At 33.2% G+C, this 20,489-nt stretch overlaps 2 protein-coding genes across 10 annotated transcripts; one reads left to right on the top strand and one right to left on the bottom strand.

Annotated features, from left to right (window-relative positions):
- The first annotated feature begins 2,616 nt into the window (after positions 1 to 2,616).
- On the top strand, positions 2,617 to 6,846 carry LOC106760016 (linoleate 13S-lipoxygenase 3-1, chloroplastic). The gene is made up of 8 exons (XM_014643454.2): positions 2,617 to 3,121; positions 3,213 to 3,475; positions 3,920 to 4,160; positions 4,240 to 4,560; positions 4,694 to 4,887; positions 5,001 to 5,293; positions 5,397 to 5,663; positions 5,749 to 6,846. Exons 1-8 carry the CDS (start codon positions 2,746 to 2,748, stop codon positions 6,515 to 6,517), a joined length of 2,724 nt encoding a protein of 907 aa, XP_014498940.1. The 5' UTR covers positions 2,617 to 2,745; the 3' UTR covers positions 6,518 to 6,846.
- Positions 6,847 to 7,307: 461 nt separating this feature from the next.
- On the bottom strand, positions 7,308 to 18,669 carry LOC106760119 (exportin-T). Of its 9 annotated transcripts, none has more exons than XR_001375646.2 (14): positions 16,670 to 18,666; positions 16,380 to 16,469; positions 16,201 to 16,290; positions 15,924 to 16,028; positions 15,664 to 15,723; positions 15,318 to 15,380; positions 15,138 to 15,233; positions 12,822 to 12,989; positions 11,754 to 11,927; positions 11,564 to 11,626; positions 11,395 to 11,493; positions 8,104 to 8,250; positions 7,647 to 7,840; positions 7,308 to 7,529 (listed from the first exon to the last, which is right to left on the bottom strand). XR_001375646.2 is itself a non-coding variant. In XM_022780372.1 (14 exons), the coding sequence occupies exons 1-14, from the start codon at positions 18,383 to 18,385 to the stop codon at positions 7,751 to 7,753; spliced, it is 2,880 nt and encodes a 959-aa protein (XP_022636093.1). In that variant the 5' UTR covers positions 18,386 to 18,668; the 3' UTR covers positions 7,308 to 7,750. The 9 variants fall into 9 exon arrangements, 2 of the variants coding, with proteins under 2 accessions (XP_022636093.1, XP_014499039.1); XM_022780372.1 differs by having other exon boundaries at positions 7,308 to 7,840; positions 16,670 to 17,316; positions 17,398 to 18,668; XM_014643553.2 differs by having other exon boundaries at positions 7,308 to 7,840.
- Positions 18,670 to 20,489: the final 1,820 nt, after the last annotated feature.

Raw genomic sequence — 20,489 nt, 5'->3', positions numbered from 1 at the left:
GTACTTCTACTTAGCTTGATTGTGAAAGTCTTTGGTTGGAAAGCCTATAGTCAGCAAATATTATACTGATTGAATTAGATGACATGTCCTAAGAAACGTTTAATTACATAATTACTTGTATGAGTTTTTATCCTTCATAGACTTAGAGTTTGTAGGAATATCCTAGGATTTTCTTACCTATGATTAGCCACCTTAATTCTTTATTAGTCATCCTAAATCATGTTTCTTAGGATAATGTTGCCAACATGGACATATGAGGTCATTGAATACTCTACTCCAACATCTGCTGCTGCTGAACATTAATAATGCACCGATGTTGATACTATAAAAATCTTTTTATTATATTTTAAAACATTAAAAGTAATGTTTATGAATGTATTTTAAAGACATAACATATGTATAAAAACTCAACTAAGAATCCAAATGCAGTTTTGAATGTACTCTTAATATTTGTTTTGGTTTGTTTGAGCTTTGTCCTTAAGGTAGGATCAAAAATAAACTTTTCCGGGTTCTTATATTTTCTCCGTTTGGCATTTAGGTCACCCATCTCCAAGAAAAATAAAATTAAAAGTCATGGTTTTACCGTTTTGTTTGAAAGAGTTATAAAGAATTAGTCTATGGTTGTGGTGGTGGGCGCGTCCGCCTAATAGATTTTGACATGCAGGCGTCAGGTTTGGAATCTTGAAAGTACTCATTCCCTCGGTCAACCTCTACTGTTGCCGTTTACATACTAAATAATTGATTCTATTTTTTAATGCTTTCAACTCTTTCTTCTGTTTCTTATGTTGAAATGTTTTAATTTTTAATCACTGTTTTTTTTGTTACATAAGCTATGTATATGTGTTTATTTTATTTTTTTATAATAGTTAATTATTTTTAATTAAAAATATTAAATTTAAATAAAAATAATTAAACTAGGTACCTATTTTTAAATAATTAATTAGATGTATGACTTTGATTTATTGGGCATTGGGTTGATTGGAGTTGGACTAAGCGAGCTATGAACAACACTTGCGTTCAATTGTCAAGGGAAGTGTTCATATCAGATGAAAAGTCCCAAGTTTTAAAATGTTTACAAATTCCACAACAATACGATGATCTCAACTAATGCAATGCAATGCAACTTCCACTTTAATATTCTTCCCCCGAAGGTTTTTTAGCATTAATTAAACAAGTTAATTAAACAAGTTAACTTGGTCATGCTATCAATTCAATTTTATGTGTCATTTACTTTTTTATTTTAATTATTTTCCATCTGCTGGGCCTGCCGACTGCCCTTCAATGGATCTAATAGCGCAGGAGGTGGAAAACTGAAACAACATTTCAATAATTTGTATGGATTAATATAATTTATTAATTACAATTATTTTCTATAATTATTAAATATATTAATTATGGAGATTGTCAATTTAATCATAATACCTATTAGGTGATGGATATATAATTGAAATTTTATTTTGAATAGTTCTTAATAAGTTAATGTGTTCACAGATTTCTATTAAAGTTTGAAATTACTAAAAAATTGTTATGTCAAAAATTTGTTTTGCATAAAACAATTCTATTTAGTATGGAAAAAGTATTGTAGTGAGAGTAATTATTCTTGTTAATTGTTTTCTTATTTTCAAAGTCGTTCTCAATATAATGTTTTAGTCGTACGTTTTAAAACTACAATTAGTTTTTTATTATAAAAATTTGTTTTCAGTCCAGGATGACTTTTATTTTCAAATCTGACAAATTTGATCGAATTGAACTTAAAAAAATATATTTGACCCTACTGAATAAATTTGACTTTACTTGATTTTTCGTCATAACAATATTTTCTACTTAAAAACGTCATCAATTTTATTTACGCTTGTGTAATATATTTAACTATTGTTTATAATTTGAATATTACTTTGAATATTGAAAATATCTAATTCAAGAACACTAAGCAAAGGTTTAGGTCATAAATTTTTTTTCATGTTCTTATTACAAACTGCATATTGGAAGAAAATATTTTATGCTTTTTCTTTTGCGTCGAAAGGTACCATTGAATTGGTAAGTTCCAATAATAATAGCGCTCATTGCTTTACAGGAAATATTCGATTACACAAGTAGATATAATGTTACTTTAGCTTGTTTTCGAAAAGCTTTTACATTGACGGTGAATTAAACTGTTAATGTACTGAATATTTTTTCAGATTTTAAAAAGTATAAACTAGTTTATGCTTCTTTATTATTACAAATACCGTTTTAAAAAGAAATAATTTATTTTATGACAGCTTCTGGTTTTACTTTTACTTATCCTCTAAATATTTTCTTTTAAAATAAAAGAAACTATAAGAGAAACGATTCTTAAAAAAAGAAAAAACACACACACACAACAAAGGAATCTAATGTTAAATTGTTTTTTTTTTTAGGATAATTGTTTTCATTCCTTACATGTGTCCGATATAATATGAAACGTATTCAGGAACATATGTTCTGGCAAAAGAAAACTATTTATTTGGGTTCTAATAAAATTAAAAATAAATAGTTTGTTTCTGGTCCACGCGGAGTGTTTATAACAAAAAATGGTTTTGACTTGGTAGCGATGGAGAAAATATAACTGTAGATTCAGAAATAAATATGGACGAAAAGACTAAGCTGCATTGCATACTCAACTCTATTTTTGTCTTTCTTCTTTCTTCTTTCTTATTTCTGCCCTAAACATAAGAACAAACTCAACGCTTCATACGTTGTGTTGTGAAAAAGAAGCAGCCAAACATGCCACTGGCTCTTCATAATCAACTCATGGGTTTTACCTCCAAACTGCTTCTTCACAATAATACTTTTCAACACAACCAACCCTTCTTCGGCCTCAATCCTATCTCGCTTCCTTTCCACGACACAACACGAGGTACGAGGTTGAGAAGGGGACCAAGGTTTCCGGTAGCAGCTATCAGTCAGGATTTTATTAAGACCACACTGAGAGTGCATGCAGAGAAACCTGTGCAGTTCAAGGTCAGAGCTGTGGTAACAGTGAGGAACAAGATCAGAGAGGATTTCAGAGATACCATGCTGAAGCATTTGGATGCCATCAGTGATAGTATAGGGACAAGAAATGTTGTGCTGGAGCTTATCAGCACTGACATTAAACCAAGTAAGCCTTTCACAACTCACCATTATTACTTCCCACTCTCTCTTAGAAAACACGACAAACGAATCTAACGTTATTTTAATCTGCTTCTTAGAAACGAAATCTCCAAAGAAGAGCAACAAAGCAGCCCTAAAGGACTGGTCAAAGAAATCCAGTGTCAAAGCAGAGAGAGTTAATTATACAGCCGAATTCATTGTGGACTCAGATTTTGGAGTCCCTGGAGCTATTGCTGTGACAAACAAACACCAAAGAGAGTTCTTCTTGGAAAGTATAGTCATCGAAGGGTTTGCGATTGGAGCAGTTCATTTTCCCTGCAACTCATGGGTACAAGGAGAGAGGATATTCTTTTCAAACAAGGTAACCAACTTGGAAAGGTCAAAGCATTTAATTACTATTTAATAATGCCAACCAGTTGAACATGCATTCCTTTTTTTATTATTCAAAATTTTCAACTTTCAATTGTAGACTCGGCTGCTTTGATCAAAGAAAAAGTCTTCCTCCATAATCACAAGTTACAAATCGTAAACAAGCAGCCATATATAGATTATTATACCTGTGAAATGAGTTTTCAAAATTCCTATCGACTAAATCTAGGGTTAATTTAAGCTTACGTATATCAACCACCGACAACACGGTCGCTACCCAATTTAATACACCACTCACAGAAAGATATAACTAATAATTTATTACGTACAAGTTGTTTTATTTTTTATTCTGCTAATTCTGGGTTTTTATTATATATATATATATATATATATATATATATTTTATTTTTTTTTTTAATTTGATTTATTTTGTCAGGCATATTTACCTGGTGATACACCTGCTGGGCTTAGAGTACTGAGGGAGAAAGAGTTGATAAATCTTAGAGGTGATGGGAAAGGAGTTAGAAAATTGTGTGATAGAATATATGATTTCGACACATACAACGATTTGGGTAATCCAGATGAAGGAATTGAGCTTACCAGACCGACTCTTGGTGGAACCCAAAACCATCCATACCCAAGACGCTGTCGTACTGGTCGGGCCCCCACAGATACAGGTAACATTAACAATTCTTTCACTCGTCTAAGGTTGATTATTACGTACGTGAGCATAACACAGTAAATTGCGTTTTATAGATATGCATGCTGAGAGTCGTGTGGATTTGCCACAGCCTATGTACGTACCAAGAGACGAGCAATTCGACGAGTCTAAAATGAACACATTCGTAATCAAGAGGCTGAAGGCAGTGCTCCATAACTTGATCCCTGGCCTTAAGGCTAGTCTCTCTGCTGATAACCAAGACTTCAACCGATTTTCAGACTTTGACGACCTTTACAATGATGGCCAGCCCTTGCAAGATGAAATTATAAAGAAATTCCCACTGTCACAAGTGGTCATAAAGATACAACAATGTAGCCAAGAACTTCTCAAGTATGACACTCCCAAAATTATTTCCAGTGAGTTTCCCTTGTTCTTTTCCTTCTAATTATTATATTTTTGGCGTGAACTAATTATCCTTCATTATTATTATATAGTTATTGTAAACAAGGTGTTGCTGATTAAACTAATGATCTCGTGCTTATCATACAGAGGACAAGTTTGCTTGGCTTCGAGATGACGAATTCGCCAGGCAAGCAATAGCAGGAGTCAACCCTGTTAACATTGAGCGGCTTGAAGTTTTCCCACCGGTGAGCAAACTTGACCCCGAAATGTATGGCCACCAAGAGTCTGCACTCAAAGAAGAACATATTTTGGCACAACTGAATGGCATGACCGTGCAACAGGTACTCCTCAAAATCTTCGACAACATGACTAAAAATGTTTTGTCACCAAATCCCATGGCTTATCTTAAACAATTGGGACCCTGGCACTAAATTTGTTACTTCGAATTTCTCAGGCAATACAGGCAAATAAGCTGTTCATGATAAACTATCACGATGTCTATGTTCCATTTGTTGACCGGATCAACGCCCTTGATGGTAGAAAATCCTATGCTACCCGCACCATATTTTTCTTGACACCGCTTGGCACTCTCAAACCAATTGCTATAGAACTTAGCCTCGGACCAAGTTCCGGATCGAAACGCGTAGTTACCCCTCCTGTGGACGCAACCACATATTGGAAGTGGCAGCTTGCGAAAGCTCATGTTTGTGCCAATGATGCCGGTGTGCACCAACTTGTTAACCATTGGTAAGGGAATCCGGAAGCAGCATATATACTATTTAACTACAATTTGATTACATCTTGTTGGTTAACTAATCAAAAAAAGAATTCTTTGGTAAAATGTGTGCAGGTTACGCACACATGCCTGCACGGAACCATTTATATTGTCGGCTCATAGACAATTAAGTGCAATGCATCCTGTTTTTAAGCTGTTGGATCCACACATGAGGTACACATTGGATATCAATGCTTTAGCTCGCCAGAAACTGATCAATGCTGATGGAATCATCGAGTCTAGTTTTACACCTGGGCGCTACTGCACGGAGATCAGTTCTGCTGCATACAAACACTTGTGGCGCTTTGACATGGAAGGCCTCCCGGCAGATCTCATACGCAGGTTAGTTGAAAACGAGAAGAGACCCATTTCTGAGTTGAACGAATCTTAATAAATGAGAGTCTAATTGCATGATCCATCGCTGCAGGGGAATGGCGGTACCTGACGCAACACAGCCAAATGGTGTAAAACTGGTAATAGAAGACTACCCTTACGCTGCAGATGGGCTTATGGTTTGGTCTGCAATTGAGAACTGGGTCCGCGCCTACGTGAAGCACTACTACGGCCATCCAAGCCAGGTTTGCAATGACAGGGAGCTACAAGCATGGTACTCTGAATCAATCAATGTGGGACATGCAGATCTTAGGCATGAAAGGTGGTGGCCGACGTTGAATGATAGTGAGGATCTTGTGTCTATACTAACCACATTGATTTGGACGGTATCCGCACAGCATGCAGCCATTAATTTTGGACAGTACCCTTACGGAGGTTATGTGCCGAATCGTCCTCCGCTAATGAGAAGATTAATCCCAGAAGACGAAGAGGAAAAAAAGAGTGAAAAAGAAGCGAATTTCATGGCAGATCCCGAAAAGTATTTCCTAAATGCGCTGCCAAGCTTGTTACAAGCTACAAAATATATGGCAATAGTTGACACTCTCTCTACCCACTCACCGGACGAGGAGTATTTGGGGGAGCGCCAACAGTCATCCATTTGGTCAGGCGAAGCAGAGATCATCGAGGCATTCTACAACTTCTCCGCAGAAATGAGAGGGATAGAGAAGGAGATTGAGAGAAGGAACTGTGACCCAACACTCAGAAACCGATGTGGTCCAGGGGTTTTACCTTACGAGTTACTTGCACCTACCTCTCAACCCGGCGTTACATGCAGAGGGATTCCCAACAGTGTCTCCACGTAAAATCTCACCCATTACCAAGTTTTGTCACATATCTTCATTCTTATTTGCAAATATGTCCATGACCAAAATGTGCGTAAGTTCACTAATTTACGGAAACAACTCTTCTGTGAATGTGATTGTAATTTCCAACTTGTACGCACGCGATACTAATTTTAATTTTTTTTTATTAAATTTAATTATTCGTTTTTTTTATTTTTCTGTTATTCCTTCTTCTCCTAGCTCTCCTCTCTTTCTGCTTTCTCCATTGTCTGTCCGCAATTGATGTCGTTAGTTCCTGACTGACATTGTAATATGAAAACCACATCGGCATTTGTCTCTTTTCTCTTCAATACCAATTTTGCAAAAAGCATGTCTTCACGTATTTTTTGTTATTTGTTTATGGGATGGAGAAAAAACGAATTATGTGGAACAACTTTCAAGCATATTTGTCATCGCTTTCGTTCAATAAAACCTTGCTTCATTCTTATAGTATATATACTTTTCTTAAACTTTTATAAGATGGTTTATTACAACTTAATTTTAACTTAGACACCAGGATTGAACATCAGAGTATCAACTTATATTGAATTCAAATTTGTATGATTGAGAAATACTAAAAAGATTTCATATTAAATTTGATAACATCGTTAATGAAACAGATTGACATAAATATTAAAAAATGTCATAAATAAACTCTTTATATATATATATATATATGGACAGAATTGTGATGGTAATTATGGAGTAAACAGAAAGGGCATTAACAAATCTTAAAGGAAACGGAAATGATACGGCACGGAGAAAGAAAGGGTTGAGAAATCAAAAACCAAAATCTTGACCTCATATTGACAAGCTTGGAACCGATGGATGGAAGTCCAGTGTCAAGAGAATAACAAAAATTTACAAGTGTGGGACAAAAGAATAACGAAAGACCTGAGACAATTAGCTGACTGGTGAGGTTGCATGAGGAAGTCGTCAAAATTAGGGCCAGTAGAATATCCATCGCTCGTCCGCAAAATCTATATACACAACCCTGCAGTGTTCCCCACCGTTTCATTACCGCACTATTGAGGGACAAAATTTACTGGTGATTGAAAAACCAATCAAAAAGAGCTCAAACTTGATTTCATCAAAAACAAATCGTAACTACCTTCTGTAGAAAGAAATCAAACCCCAAACTAGGAGACGGCCAAAAAACAAAGCCTTATAAATTATATAAGAAGAGGACTCGCTAATTTTTCCAATACAAGTATGCTATCTGAATACAAGGCTTCCATTCTGCTGCAGTCTCAAGTTTTCCACTACTGACTGATAGAAAGATTTTAGTGCCTTTAAATCTCCAGCCTGCACCAAAATATCGTACTATTTTAGCCCACCACAACAGATATTCATCCGGTGATTCACCTATTAAACAACAAGCACTACAATTCACACTTTACTTAGTAAGAGACATTACAGAGCATAAATAATCTATCTTTTCATCAAATTACTCACAACATAAGCATGGCAGAGAAGAAGTTCCAGGATGTTATATGGGGGAAAAAAGAATTTCGATTATTTCAGTAGGACTATATTCTAAACATTTCACCGCCATAAACTTTTATTACCTGCAACTTTTGACGATATTGCTCTGCCAGATCTTGTGGGCTATGTGCAGAAGATAATCCTTTTGATACAAAATGAACCAGAAAATCATCCCCAAATTTTTCATACATTACCTTCTGTGCCAGAACGATTTCTCCAAACAAAATAAACTGTACAGAAAATCGAAAATAGAAGGAAGAAGAACATGAGCACTAAAAATTGGCATAAACCATCAAATCACTTATATAAATATACAATATCCATCTTTCAAAGTAACAAACACCGAAAAACCATATACTAGTATGCTCCGATTACACCGTTATAGTTAGTTGACCATACCCTCATACAAATATTCCATCTTTTTTCTTTTTCAGCTAAACAAATTTCCTTCGAACAAACCAAACGCAGGGAGCCCATTAGACAAGCCAAACAATCTGTTTGGTTCAACTTATTTTGAAAACATATTAGCTTATTTTTTTCATACTATCTAATCAGAGATTTTGAAAAATATGTATTTTCTTTAGAACAAGAGTTTCAAACATGCACTTATTTTCTACCAAATCTAAGATCAAGGAGACACCCCTGAATATACAAACACTTTTAAACAAATAACTGTAAGACTGAGAATGACATACTGGACGGATTTGATCAATTTTATTTCAAATTACAATGGATACGATAAAAAAAAAAATCATTAATCCATTATGATCCACTAAAAATTTAATTAAAAAATCTTAATTCATCCTGATCTAATTGATAAAAAATCCAATTCAATCTATCCATTAACAACTTTTTCATGAATACAATTCATCCATAAAAATAATATAATTTAAGAAAATTAGAAATCTATTTTTAAAATTATATTTTCAGAAATAAAATCTGTGAAAAAAATTTAAAATATATTTTTTAAAAAAATTGTTAGAAAAGTAAGCTTAAGAAATAATTAATTTTGAAAAAAAAAATGGTTGGATTAATTTTCATCCATTAAGTAGTGTTGGAACACGATCGAGTCTTGTCAAGTTTTCCATAGAAGAAACTTCTTGACAGGATAAAATTTGATCACTAATATAATAAAAATCTAGATTCACTGCATAGAGGATCATAACCATATAAACTTATCCAACATTTTTTTGTATCTCAACTAATGAGTGAACTACCAAGAACATTTTCAATTCCTCAACTATTGATTGAGATTTAGCAATGAAAGATGTCATGTAATTATTAGATTACTTGAGAGACAAACGATTAGTATAGTAGTAGAGGTGTTGGATATCGTCTACAAAAATATTTTTGACCTTTATCCAAAAGGAGTTACAGGTTTTGAATGACCTAAGTGTGCCAAAGTAGAGCACAAAGATGAAAATCAGGTTTCTTCCAAGGTTGAATTTGATCTGTTGGTACTCTACTCCAATATTCTTCTAAGTGATCATGGAACCTCTGAGCAAGATATCAAAGTCCAATTAACACAGACCAAGATAGGTAGTTTTTCCCATTTAATTTTTTAGAAGTTATAGAAGGAATCCTGGGAAAAGAGGAGATAGTCCCTAAAGACATTTTGAAACAAGGTAAAGGCATGTACACATTCCCAATAATGCAATAGAGAAAGAACAGAGGGCATCCCTAGGTTTTCAACAAAGAGAAACCATGAGGAACTCTAGATGACTCACCAAAGTGGTACTAGAACGAAAAATAAGGGGCCGAGAGGAGCTCAAAAGGATGCGATGACTCAAATCATGGCGGTCATGAAGGATACCAACAACTAGAAGGTGGCATGAGACACATGCCTTGTTCAGCCAAGACACTGACAAGACATCAGTCAGAATTTGGATGCATGGCCATTGAGGTTGGATCACACTCCTTGAGGCACATCAGACCCAAGTGTCAGCGAACTAAACTTCGGCAGTTGACCGTTACAGAAGGTTAAGAATGGTGACCGAATGGCTCAGTCAGATAGATACATGCAAAGTGAGATCGACCCACTCACTCTGATAATACCAACTCAAGAAAAATATAAAAAGAATAACAAATGAATTAAAGAGAGTGAATTTCTATTTCTTAGGATCTCATTTATAATAACTTTGATGATAAAGTATGAGAGGGAAGAGAATAAGAAAAGAATTATCTAGGAACTAGATCGAGCACAAAGCTATGAACAACTTTTCAATAAACTTTATTTAAGACAACTTATTCTAACCACTATCATAAAATCCTATGAAGATTAACTACATTATATGGAACCAAATACTCAACCTAGCTGGAATCCCCATGACTTTGATTACGTTCAATTATTTTCCACAAAGAGCAAGATAACTCTGGACATTATAAACTCCAATTACTATCCAGGCAAAGCAAAGAGTTCTCAAAAAGAATTCTTTAGATGATCACATTTAGACAATTTCAAATTCTAAAATCATGAGGCATATTTATGTTATAATCTATTGTTGAAAGTATTTCAATTCTATAATTATGTAATCTGAGCCCTTTATATTCACGATCCTCCTATTATTACTTCAAACAAAGCATACTTATGAGTGGTCTTTATTGCAGAGTGCTTCAATTGTCCCATGGCATAGGTCCGGTAAGACTAGGTCAAAATCAAGACATGACACTTACATTGTTATGCTCTTAAGATGAAAGAGTTGCAGCTTAACTATCAACTATAACTTTTGGTCTACTGATAAGTGTTCAATCCTACAATTGGCCTCACAGCTAAGGTTACGAATTCGATTCTTAATGGGACAATTGTTGAGGGAAATATTGTTGTAAGTAGCATCAATTATCTCGTGGCATGTAGGCCAAGTGGGCCAAGTCACAGTCAAAGAGATTGTTTCCTAGTGAGGCAATTGTTGAGGGGAAAATTACTGCAGGATGCATAAATTGTCCCATGACATGAGTCAAGTGGACCAAGTCACAATAGTACCCTCTTATGTAGAAAGAGTTATACCTTGACTATCAGTTCTAGCTTTTGGCCAAGCGTTAAGAGCTTGATAGAATATTCCCTCATCCACATCATTGTTTTTGTTGTACGTGTAAATTAAATTTTTAAATTCTGCTTGGGAGTTTTCTTTTTTATTTCTTGAACTTCCTCAAATGACTTCCATTTTATTAAAAACAAAAAAGCAAATAGTTTTCTTCAAGGGACAAAGAATGAGACCCCGAGCTCTTCTTTCTATTATGCAATATAAACAATCTTATAACAAGCAGCCAAGAGAGGACTAATAATATACGAAAAGGTTTTGAACAGTAGTATCATACCACTTGAAAGAAACAAAGTGACAAAAAGAATGTATAAAACAATAATTCATGTATCTTACAGTGTTCGCATCATGGAAATCAAAAGATCTGTCCAGCACACTGTACAAACAACAGTTTATAGCAAATGCTTCAATCACAAAACTTCGAAAACCAGGAACCTGAAAACCATTAGACATTTAGGAAAAAATTATAAAAAATTGGGATTGAGTAGAAGTAACTAGAATATACCTTTTCTTCGTAAGGCTGGGCACACCAATCTTTAATTAATCTAATAAAAATCTGTACACATGCCTAAATTGTGAAAATAAGTATGATTTAGAATGTATGTTTTGTCAAAAAAAAAAAAAAAAAAAAAAAAAAAAACCTGGTCCAGGAAAAATAATGACTCAGTTGAATAAATAGAAAACACTATGCATACCTTTCTTACAAGGATATCCTTATGATTACAAGAAGAGAACAAAAGTAACTGCATCACTGGATCCAGGTATGCTTTACATTTTGGGAAAAGAAATACAGGAGACAGGTCATGTGTAGTAATCACATGAAGAAAAGTATACAATGTTCGCTGAAGTTCTTGCAATTCACGAACTTCCTGAAGAAGGAACATAATAATGATAATCTTATAATCATGCACATATAATTGAGACAGTTTATAAGCAAAGAATAAGATAGATGGTAACGCAAAAGATGTCTTTCTACAATGGATTTCACATTTGAAACAATTAAGTAATGAACTAAGAACAAAACTCACTTTATACCACACAGCATAGCGACTAAGTAACAGAATAGATAAGCAGTGTCATTGTTTATATCGGAAAGTTCCTCTAATTGCGGAGGCTTAGCCCACCTTAGTTGTGATCTCTATAGGAGCTGCCTTAATTGAAGCCTCAAGGGTGGTGTTTAGTTCCAAAGCAAGAGATATGACTTACATAGTGTTAAAGTATAGGAAAGAGAAAGACATTGAGTTGAAACCCTACGTTTCAAAGATAACAATATGATAAATAAAGGAGAATTCATATCCTCTAATAAAAAAGATACAATGCAGGAATAATAAAAATGTTCCTGATATTACATACATGGTCTACACATCCTTGATCATATAAGATCTGCTCCTTATTATAAATCATGGAACTCCTAGAATTCGAGCAAATCTTACCTTAAGTCAGTTTGAGGGATTGTTGGACACTAAGTCCAAGTTCTAAGAAATTCCTCAACCTAAGGTTCGTCAGATAGTCATATTGTAGCTCCAAAACATGTAGAAAGTAAAGAAAAAAAAACAAACGTAGAGAAGTGAACATTTGACAGTAGAACAAACAACAAGCACAATTACTATAGCACAAGCACAAACTTCTTAAAATTTGAAGAAAAGAAATAATCAAATAATAAAGACCAATCATATAACAAAGCTAACTTAAAGCAATTATTAGAAGAGAAGGAAAAATGTATGCCAGTTATTTATTAGAAAATTGCAACAACATTTTCATACCTCAGTGATTGCATCAGGACCAGGAGAAGGTAACCCATTTCTAGGAATAACACTGAATATCCGCTCAACAACAGCTGGAAATATTTCCTCCAAAATGTCAAGCACCAAAGTATTGAACTTGCAGATAAGTTGATTGAGTAACAAAAGAAAACCAACCATTTGCTTTGGCTGCAATAGAATGTAAACAGGACATTACACAGCTTTATCTTCAACCAAAACCAAAATAAACAACCTCATTCAGGTGCAAAACATGTATTATATTTTGGGGTTTTTATATAGGGGGAGGAAGATGGAACTTACAATACTCATACATTCATAATTTCGTATGAAAAGATATTTTAGATATTTCCATATATTCTAACAGCCAACCTTAAGATTGGTATAAATAAACCCTTCAAAAAAATAAACTAAATCATATAATGCTACTATAGAATGGTAGTACTAAGATGGTTCTTAGGCACTTCCCCGGGACCAGCCAAAACTTCAAGTTAATCTGATGGGCCAGGATTTTTTTTTTTTTTAAGAGGTTGTTTCATCAGAATTCCCTGGGAAGACTACGAAGATGTATTTAAACATGTCAGTAAATCTGTATGGCAGAGATCAAAACTTGAAGAGAAACTCCGCCAGAATATATTTAGACAAGCCAGTAAATGCATGTTGAAGATGTCACAGCAGTGGACAAAACCAGTTAAGAAAATGGTTGGAATGAAGAACAAAGGTCAAGGACAGCTTGATGGAGGACATTATAGTGGTGATTATGAAAATGGTTGCAGCAACAAAGACAACTAATTTGAAGGAACAACCACGAAAACAGTAGAATTCTAGCGTTGAAAGATTTCAAAAGCAGACTGATAAAGGCACAGGTCTAGAGGAAGGTACTGTAACGTTCTAATACTATATTGAAATAAAAGGTTTCACATATAGAAGGAAGAGGAAATAAGGGAGTGAAAAATTGAATTTGATATTGATTTGATGATATGTGCATAAAACCTAAAGGCACTAAGTCATTGATGAAAGTTATAATCCTAACTAAACAAAAGGAAAAAAAATCAAGAGATGAGGAAATAAAGTAACAAACCAATCCTAAAATAGAATGGCATAAAGGGAATCTAATCTAAAGGACAATCTAAGATAATCTAGATCATACAAGATATTTTGGACATTTTCATATATTCTACCATTTCAAATTAGGATCAAAGTCAACGAATGATGCACAAATAAGATACTATCCCTATGAAGTTATGATTATTCTAAAAATATATGGGACATGATACGTATAAAATACATACCTAGATAACTATAGAAGTTCCTAAAACATAAAAATATATAATTGCAAATCCTCAAACCCAAATAAAGAGCATACTTCCTGGACATTACTAAAAAAAGTTATAAATCATTGCAACCTTAAATCACTTCCTATTATTGTCTACAAATAGAAATAGAACCAAACTCATACCTTGGTTGAAATCATCCATAAATAGGACATTTTCCATTTTTGTCTCATTAAGGGACAATTCTACTATGTTTCTATATCATACATGCTTTCCATGTCTCATATAATTGAATTGGATTTTCACTAACTTTTTAAGAGGATTGGAAACCTCATGGATACATATCAGTGAAGTATATAATTAAGTAAATGAAAGTAGATGTTTCATAGTCGTCAACCAACCACTCCAAGAGTCTTACCACCGATACTACAATATTACACATTCTCCAAAAACACATTCATATGATACAGAAAAGCGTCAAAAAATCATAAACAGACAATCTTTTTCCCATCCTTTAAAAAGCCCATACCCTTGTAGTCCCCATTACCATTTTGAATTCATGGTGGAACTAAAAGGGATTAAAAGGTATTTAAAATAAAATGCCCAGGGACTAAGGGTCTTTTATAGGAACTAAAAGGGGAAAGTTTTGCAACTATAGGGACCGAATGAATAAGTAATCTACCAAAGATGACAAGATACAACAGACAGTCAGACACCCTGCAGTTAGAGGAAAGGAATATTCTAAAATGCCAGAAAGAATTGAAGAAGGAATAAATTATCGGCAGGGTTACAGCAACATCTGTGCACATACTAAAATCTCAGGCTTAATTATCATATAAGCAAATGCATATCGTTCCTAATGGGATCATATATTCAAATGGTCCGACCATGGGAAGATAAGATGTGAGAGGAATATTATTCTCAATGTCATCATATTCCAATGAAAGGAAATGTTCAACACACCATTAACAAAATGCAAGGAAATGCATTTATATAAAGAAATTTAAAAAAGATTTAAGTTAAAGAAATTAGAGGTAGTGTGTACTTCAATTTCTTCAAGTAACTGCTTCAATGCCTTTGGAAGGTAAGGAAATACAGACGCTCCAAGTGTATCCACCATGCGATGTATAAAAGATGTGACCTACATACCATATATGGATATTACATAAAATTTACAGATCTACTTTAAGCAAACCATTTTTGAATCACTAAATTTAATTCATACCTTGTTTCGTAGAGGTTCTACTTTTGGAAATATAACAAGAACTTGAAGAAGTACATCCAGTGTCTACATAGAAGACAGTACGACAAGATTTAGCAAAACAAAATATTAAGAAACCAAACACAGGTTCAGTAGAAACAGACACAAGCTTACTACGAAAAATTATCAATCACACAAAGCATTATGCAAAGATGGGTTCTATACATTATATGCAAAACTCCATTTTCATCTATAAGATTGTAGCAAGATTACTTTCTAAAGCTTTAAACAAAAAAGACAGAAACTATACATCTGATAAACCATATACGACTCCAGGGAATATGAACCAAAAAATTTTGAAAATACTAACCTGCTTAAACATGAGACCAATTGCAGGGCGACTAGCAGTTACAAGTCTCTCGCTAAAGCCCTATATCATGTAAAAAATAGTAAGAATGGACGGAAAACGAAAGAATTGATGTATTTTACCACAATACTACCCTTTAAACTTCAAATTAAGACAAACAAACAAAATGTAAATCTTTTTATCACTATTTGTTGAGTTTTGACGCTTTAATTAAAGAATAAATAAAAGTTGGGAAAAGTAGAAGTCTAAATTAGAAAAAACACCTTACTGAGAGAATTAATTGCCATGATAATTTGCTGGATTACAGCAATTTTTGCATTAGCCTCCTCAGCATTCAATAACTTGGCATTTATAAGCAATGCCTCAACCTGTATTGACCCACGATAGGAAATTATATGCACCAAAACCAAACACAATAATCTCAAAAGAAGAAATGCTTCTGGAAACATGGGTACACATAACTTTTATGAAGTGTCTTGCAATCTTTGTTTATTATTTTATTGATTAGAAAGTCTCTTGCATTTTTGAGTAAAAAACAACCTGCTGACAAAGAGGACTGAGCAAAGAAGATAGATAATCAGATTGCTTTTCAGGCTGGATATCTTCTGTTCCAATCAATAAACCAATTGCCTGTCAAAGTGCCTCAATGAATATGAGAGAAGAAAAAGAACAAAAATAATCACAGAAATGTCCATAATCCTGAAACATTGGGAGAATACCTCAAAAATGTGGCTACCATCTTCTGACCCTGATAGCTCTTCGGCTGTATAATTCATAATAGTGAATTGGGCAACAGTGTCTTGCAGGCTCTGAATTTAACAGAACATTTCAAAAAACCGAGAAGACAGATGGTGGAAGTAACCAATCACACAATCCATCCATGCACATCAAGGACAACCAAAGAGTGCAAGTCAGGAATAATTTATATATAATTTTGTTTATTTAATGTAATGTTGAGTACATTTTAAAAACAGAAACACGAAATAGGGAAGGATTATATAATTACTACCTGCAAAATAGTCTCTATAAAAGGCACCAACTTCATCTTCAGCAATTTAACAACCCTCATAAACAAATAACTGGCTCTACGACTAACATTGATGTTTGAATGATGTATGCCTCTTTCATCAAGAAATGCAGCTAGAACCATTGGAATATATTGAGTATTATCCTGAATAAACTTAATATATCTTGTCACTGTCTCCAAGTAAACAAGGGCAACAAGCCTATTAGAGTGACAAGGGAACCTTGTCGATAGAAGCATAATCACAAGCTCACTCAACAATCCACTCCCAGTTTTCATGGCTTCCTCACTTATGGATTCTCCAAGTGCATATAAAAGAGAAAGTGCACCTTCCACCTCCTCCACATTGCTATTCGAAGATCTAGAAACAGCACTTGCCAACGAATTTCTAATAAACATCTGAGTTACATCAGGTGCTACACGACCCACAGTGCGAAGAAGAACAAACAAATCCTTTCTGAACTCTACCATCCTATCCTCCTCCTCTTTACCAATTTTGTCCATCACATCAAGATTAGTGCGGTATGCTGGGTCGTAACGGATTAGCACTAGGATAACTTCCAATATCTGCCCCAAGTGAAGTAGCTGTTTCTCCCGCAAAGGAGTAAAGCTCTTTAAAATGGCAACATAACCTGAAAGAAATTGAATGATGTTGAATGTAGCATCTACCTCAAAATTCTTCATTACATAGAAAATGGAGGGTAAAACTTCACTCAAAAGCTCCATAGAGATTCCTTTAGCATCCTCAGAATTTATGCGTTTGAAGCAATCCAAGGCCTCTACAGCATACCCAGTAAGCAATGCAGCTATATCAGAGACCATTTCAGCATCGCCGTTCTCTGTCACTAACCTGAGTACACGACTAATACGAAGGCTTTGCAACAACGACAGTTTGGATTGGGGCTCCATTCGCTTAGAAACAACTGCCAACAAGCATCTGACTGCAGCACCACGAAGCTGATCAGACAGATGACCAACCAAAATCAAATCAAACAACAAAGGGATAAAAGCATCATTGACTATCAACCCGATGTCTATCCAAGAAATATATCTCCTCATGGAATCTAACACACTAGTGCATAGCTCTTGATCAGAATTCCTATACATAGAAACAATGTCATACCAGGCCCGGACAATCTGAGAGACACACTGCTGTCTCATTGCATCTTTAACCCGGCTCGCAACAGTCAATTCCTCAGGGGTTCTAGGATAGTCCAAACTAATTAATTCATCATCCAGGGCATTCAAAACTCGACAGAACATGTCTATGACAACGTTTCCTTTGCTCAAGTGTGGAAAAAAATCCACAAAGACGGAGGACCAGACCAAAGGGTAATCGAAGTAAATCAAAGTTATCAAAACCTGTGCAAGCTTGTTCTTTATAAAGGCAGGGCCTTCCAAAATCCTTGTGAGGTTCTTGTCTTCGAGGCACACGATTGAAAAGACGGAGCCCCTGATCATGTGCCTCTCATCTAGAGTCATTGTCAAATACCGTGTTCGAATGACTTCATGTAAGGTCTGTAGGCACCAAAACTGGACTTGAACAAGATTTGAAAAGCATAATTTTTCAATGCAAAGTCTACAAATTGATGGCTTCTCCTTAGTAGCGTTACAGTAAAGTTTGGCCTGTTTCTTCAAGTCATCGTCAAGGGCTCCCGATTCATCAAACATAATAAGAATCGCTTTATCCAGATCATCCATAGTGTTGTTCAAAAGAGTGGAGTTGTGGCGTGGGGTAGGGGTGTGGGAGTGTCGATGGATGGGTCTCGCAAGAGCAGGTTTTGAGTTGCCTTCTCGGACTTGCCTTCTCGGACGGATCAATGGAGGAAGAACCCAATAACATAAATACGGGTTAGGGTAGGGTTTTTGTTCGCTTCTATCACTTTCTCTCTGTATCTGCTGTCTGCCTCCCTGTTCAAGGTTTTTCTTAATAGTAATGGGAGGGATTTGGATTGCCGTTTAACTTTTGATTTTTTTTTTTTATTTCCTAAGCACAATCTAATAGGTTTTCTTATGAGAGGGGATTCTAATTATCTTTTATATTAAACATTTTTAACTTCAGCTGTGTTTTTTAACAAATCACTAAAATAATTATTTAATATTTTTTCTTGATCTGTTATAATAGAGTGAAAATATACATAAATACATTATATAAGATTATTATTTATACCCATGTTTGAAAGATCAGTTTGATTGAAACATAATAATTCAATCAAACAATCGGTTCAAATAAACCGCAAAATCAATTTAAAGAATAATAATTGATAAAGGAACTTAAACATTGGTCAAAGGTAAAATAAACCATTAAAAAATGATATAAATTTGATTCAACCAGACAAATAAAGAAAAATAGTTAATAATGTCTGATTTTTTTAACTTTAATTTCATTAGCAGAAGATTTTTTCTTAAAAACTTAACATAAAATATTTGTTTATATATATATATATATATATATATATATATATATGTACTTTTAATTTCTAAATTATACAATTTTACATAATTTAAAATATATTTTTAAAATAAATTTTCAATTGTACAGTGAAAAAAGTAAAAATACTATAAAAATGCTAACAAAATTCTTTTTAATCCATAATGCTTGTATAATTATTATTCATAAAAATTAAGTTTAAATTTATGTTGTGCTCACTTATTCTGATTTACTGTTTAAAAAGATTAGAAAAAGTAAATTTACATTGACGATCTAATAATATGCAAGAGATGAAGAGCATAAATTTATGAGATTATTCCCTTTTCCCATCTTTTTGATGTGATATAAACAACATTTTTTACAATAATGTCCTTGTTTTATTATTATTGTTATTATTTTGACATGCATGTACAAAAATTTATTTAAAATAACCATTAATAATCAAATACATAGTTTTTCAATTATTGTTTAAAAGAAAAATTAATATAATGTGTCAATTAAATAATAACTATAATAATATTTAATATCTAAATATTTAGTATTTATTTTTATACTAATTGCCCAATTGCATTTTATTCTTTATTTGTTATAATAATATTTTTTTATTACAAATAACTTATTTATAATATTTTATAAACAAACAAAAAATAATTTTCCTAAAACAATATAGTTAATTATTTATTAGTTTTTTTCTAATTCTAATATTTCAAAATAATTTTTATCATAAAATATCTTAATCATAAATAATATTTTATATTATTATAATCATTAAAGGTCATTTACTAATCTACATTTTTTATTTATTAAAATATATTTTTTAAATTATCAGTCAAATCTTATAAAAAAAATTATAAATTTTATTTTTAAATTCATTCTCATTCATCTCTAAATTCTTTAAATAAAATCATCAACATACTCTTAAATTTATTCACTACCTCTCCTCCAAATTCGTGAACACAACCTTAGTAAAAAAAATTAGAATAACATGTTTATTCAATTAGCATTGCAAATCAAAACATTCTTATTTCAAACCCAATTTTTCATTTAATAAATTGTCAAATTTTCAATTATTTTATATTATTTTTAAAAATTAAATATACTTTTGATCTCTAAATTTATATATAAAATTAAAATTTGCTTATGTTTCAAATTTTAATACAATAGTTTTCAAAAAATTTAAAAATAATTAATATAATTCTTTTAACTCAATTTAATACATTTTTTTTCCAATCAAACATGTTTTAGAATGAAATTCCATTACCCTATTTTAACACATTTCAGTTCTAAAGTCAATTTGAAATACACTTTAACAAATTCAACAAAACTAAAATTATTAAGTTAAAAAGATTATATTCATTTTTTTCTAAAATTTTG

This window comes from Vigna radiata, chromosome 5 (genome assembly GCF_000741045.1).
Source record: "Vigna radiata var. radiata cultivar VC1973A chromosome 5, Vradiata_ver6, whole genome shotgun sequence".
Lineage (NCBI taxonomy): Eukaryota > Viridiplantae > Streptophyta > Magnoliopsida > Fabales > Fabaceae > Vigna > Vigna radiata.
Note: the sequence above shows the minus strand (reverse complement) of the source record. Positions and strands in the feature narration are given on the sequence as shown.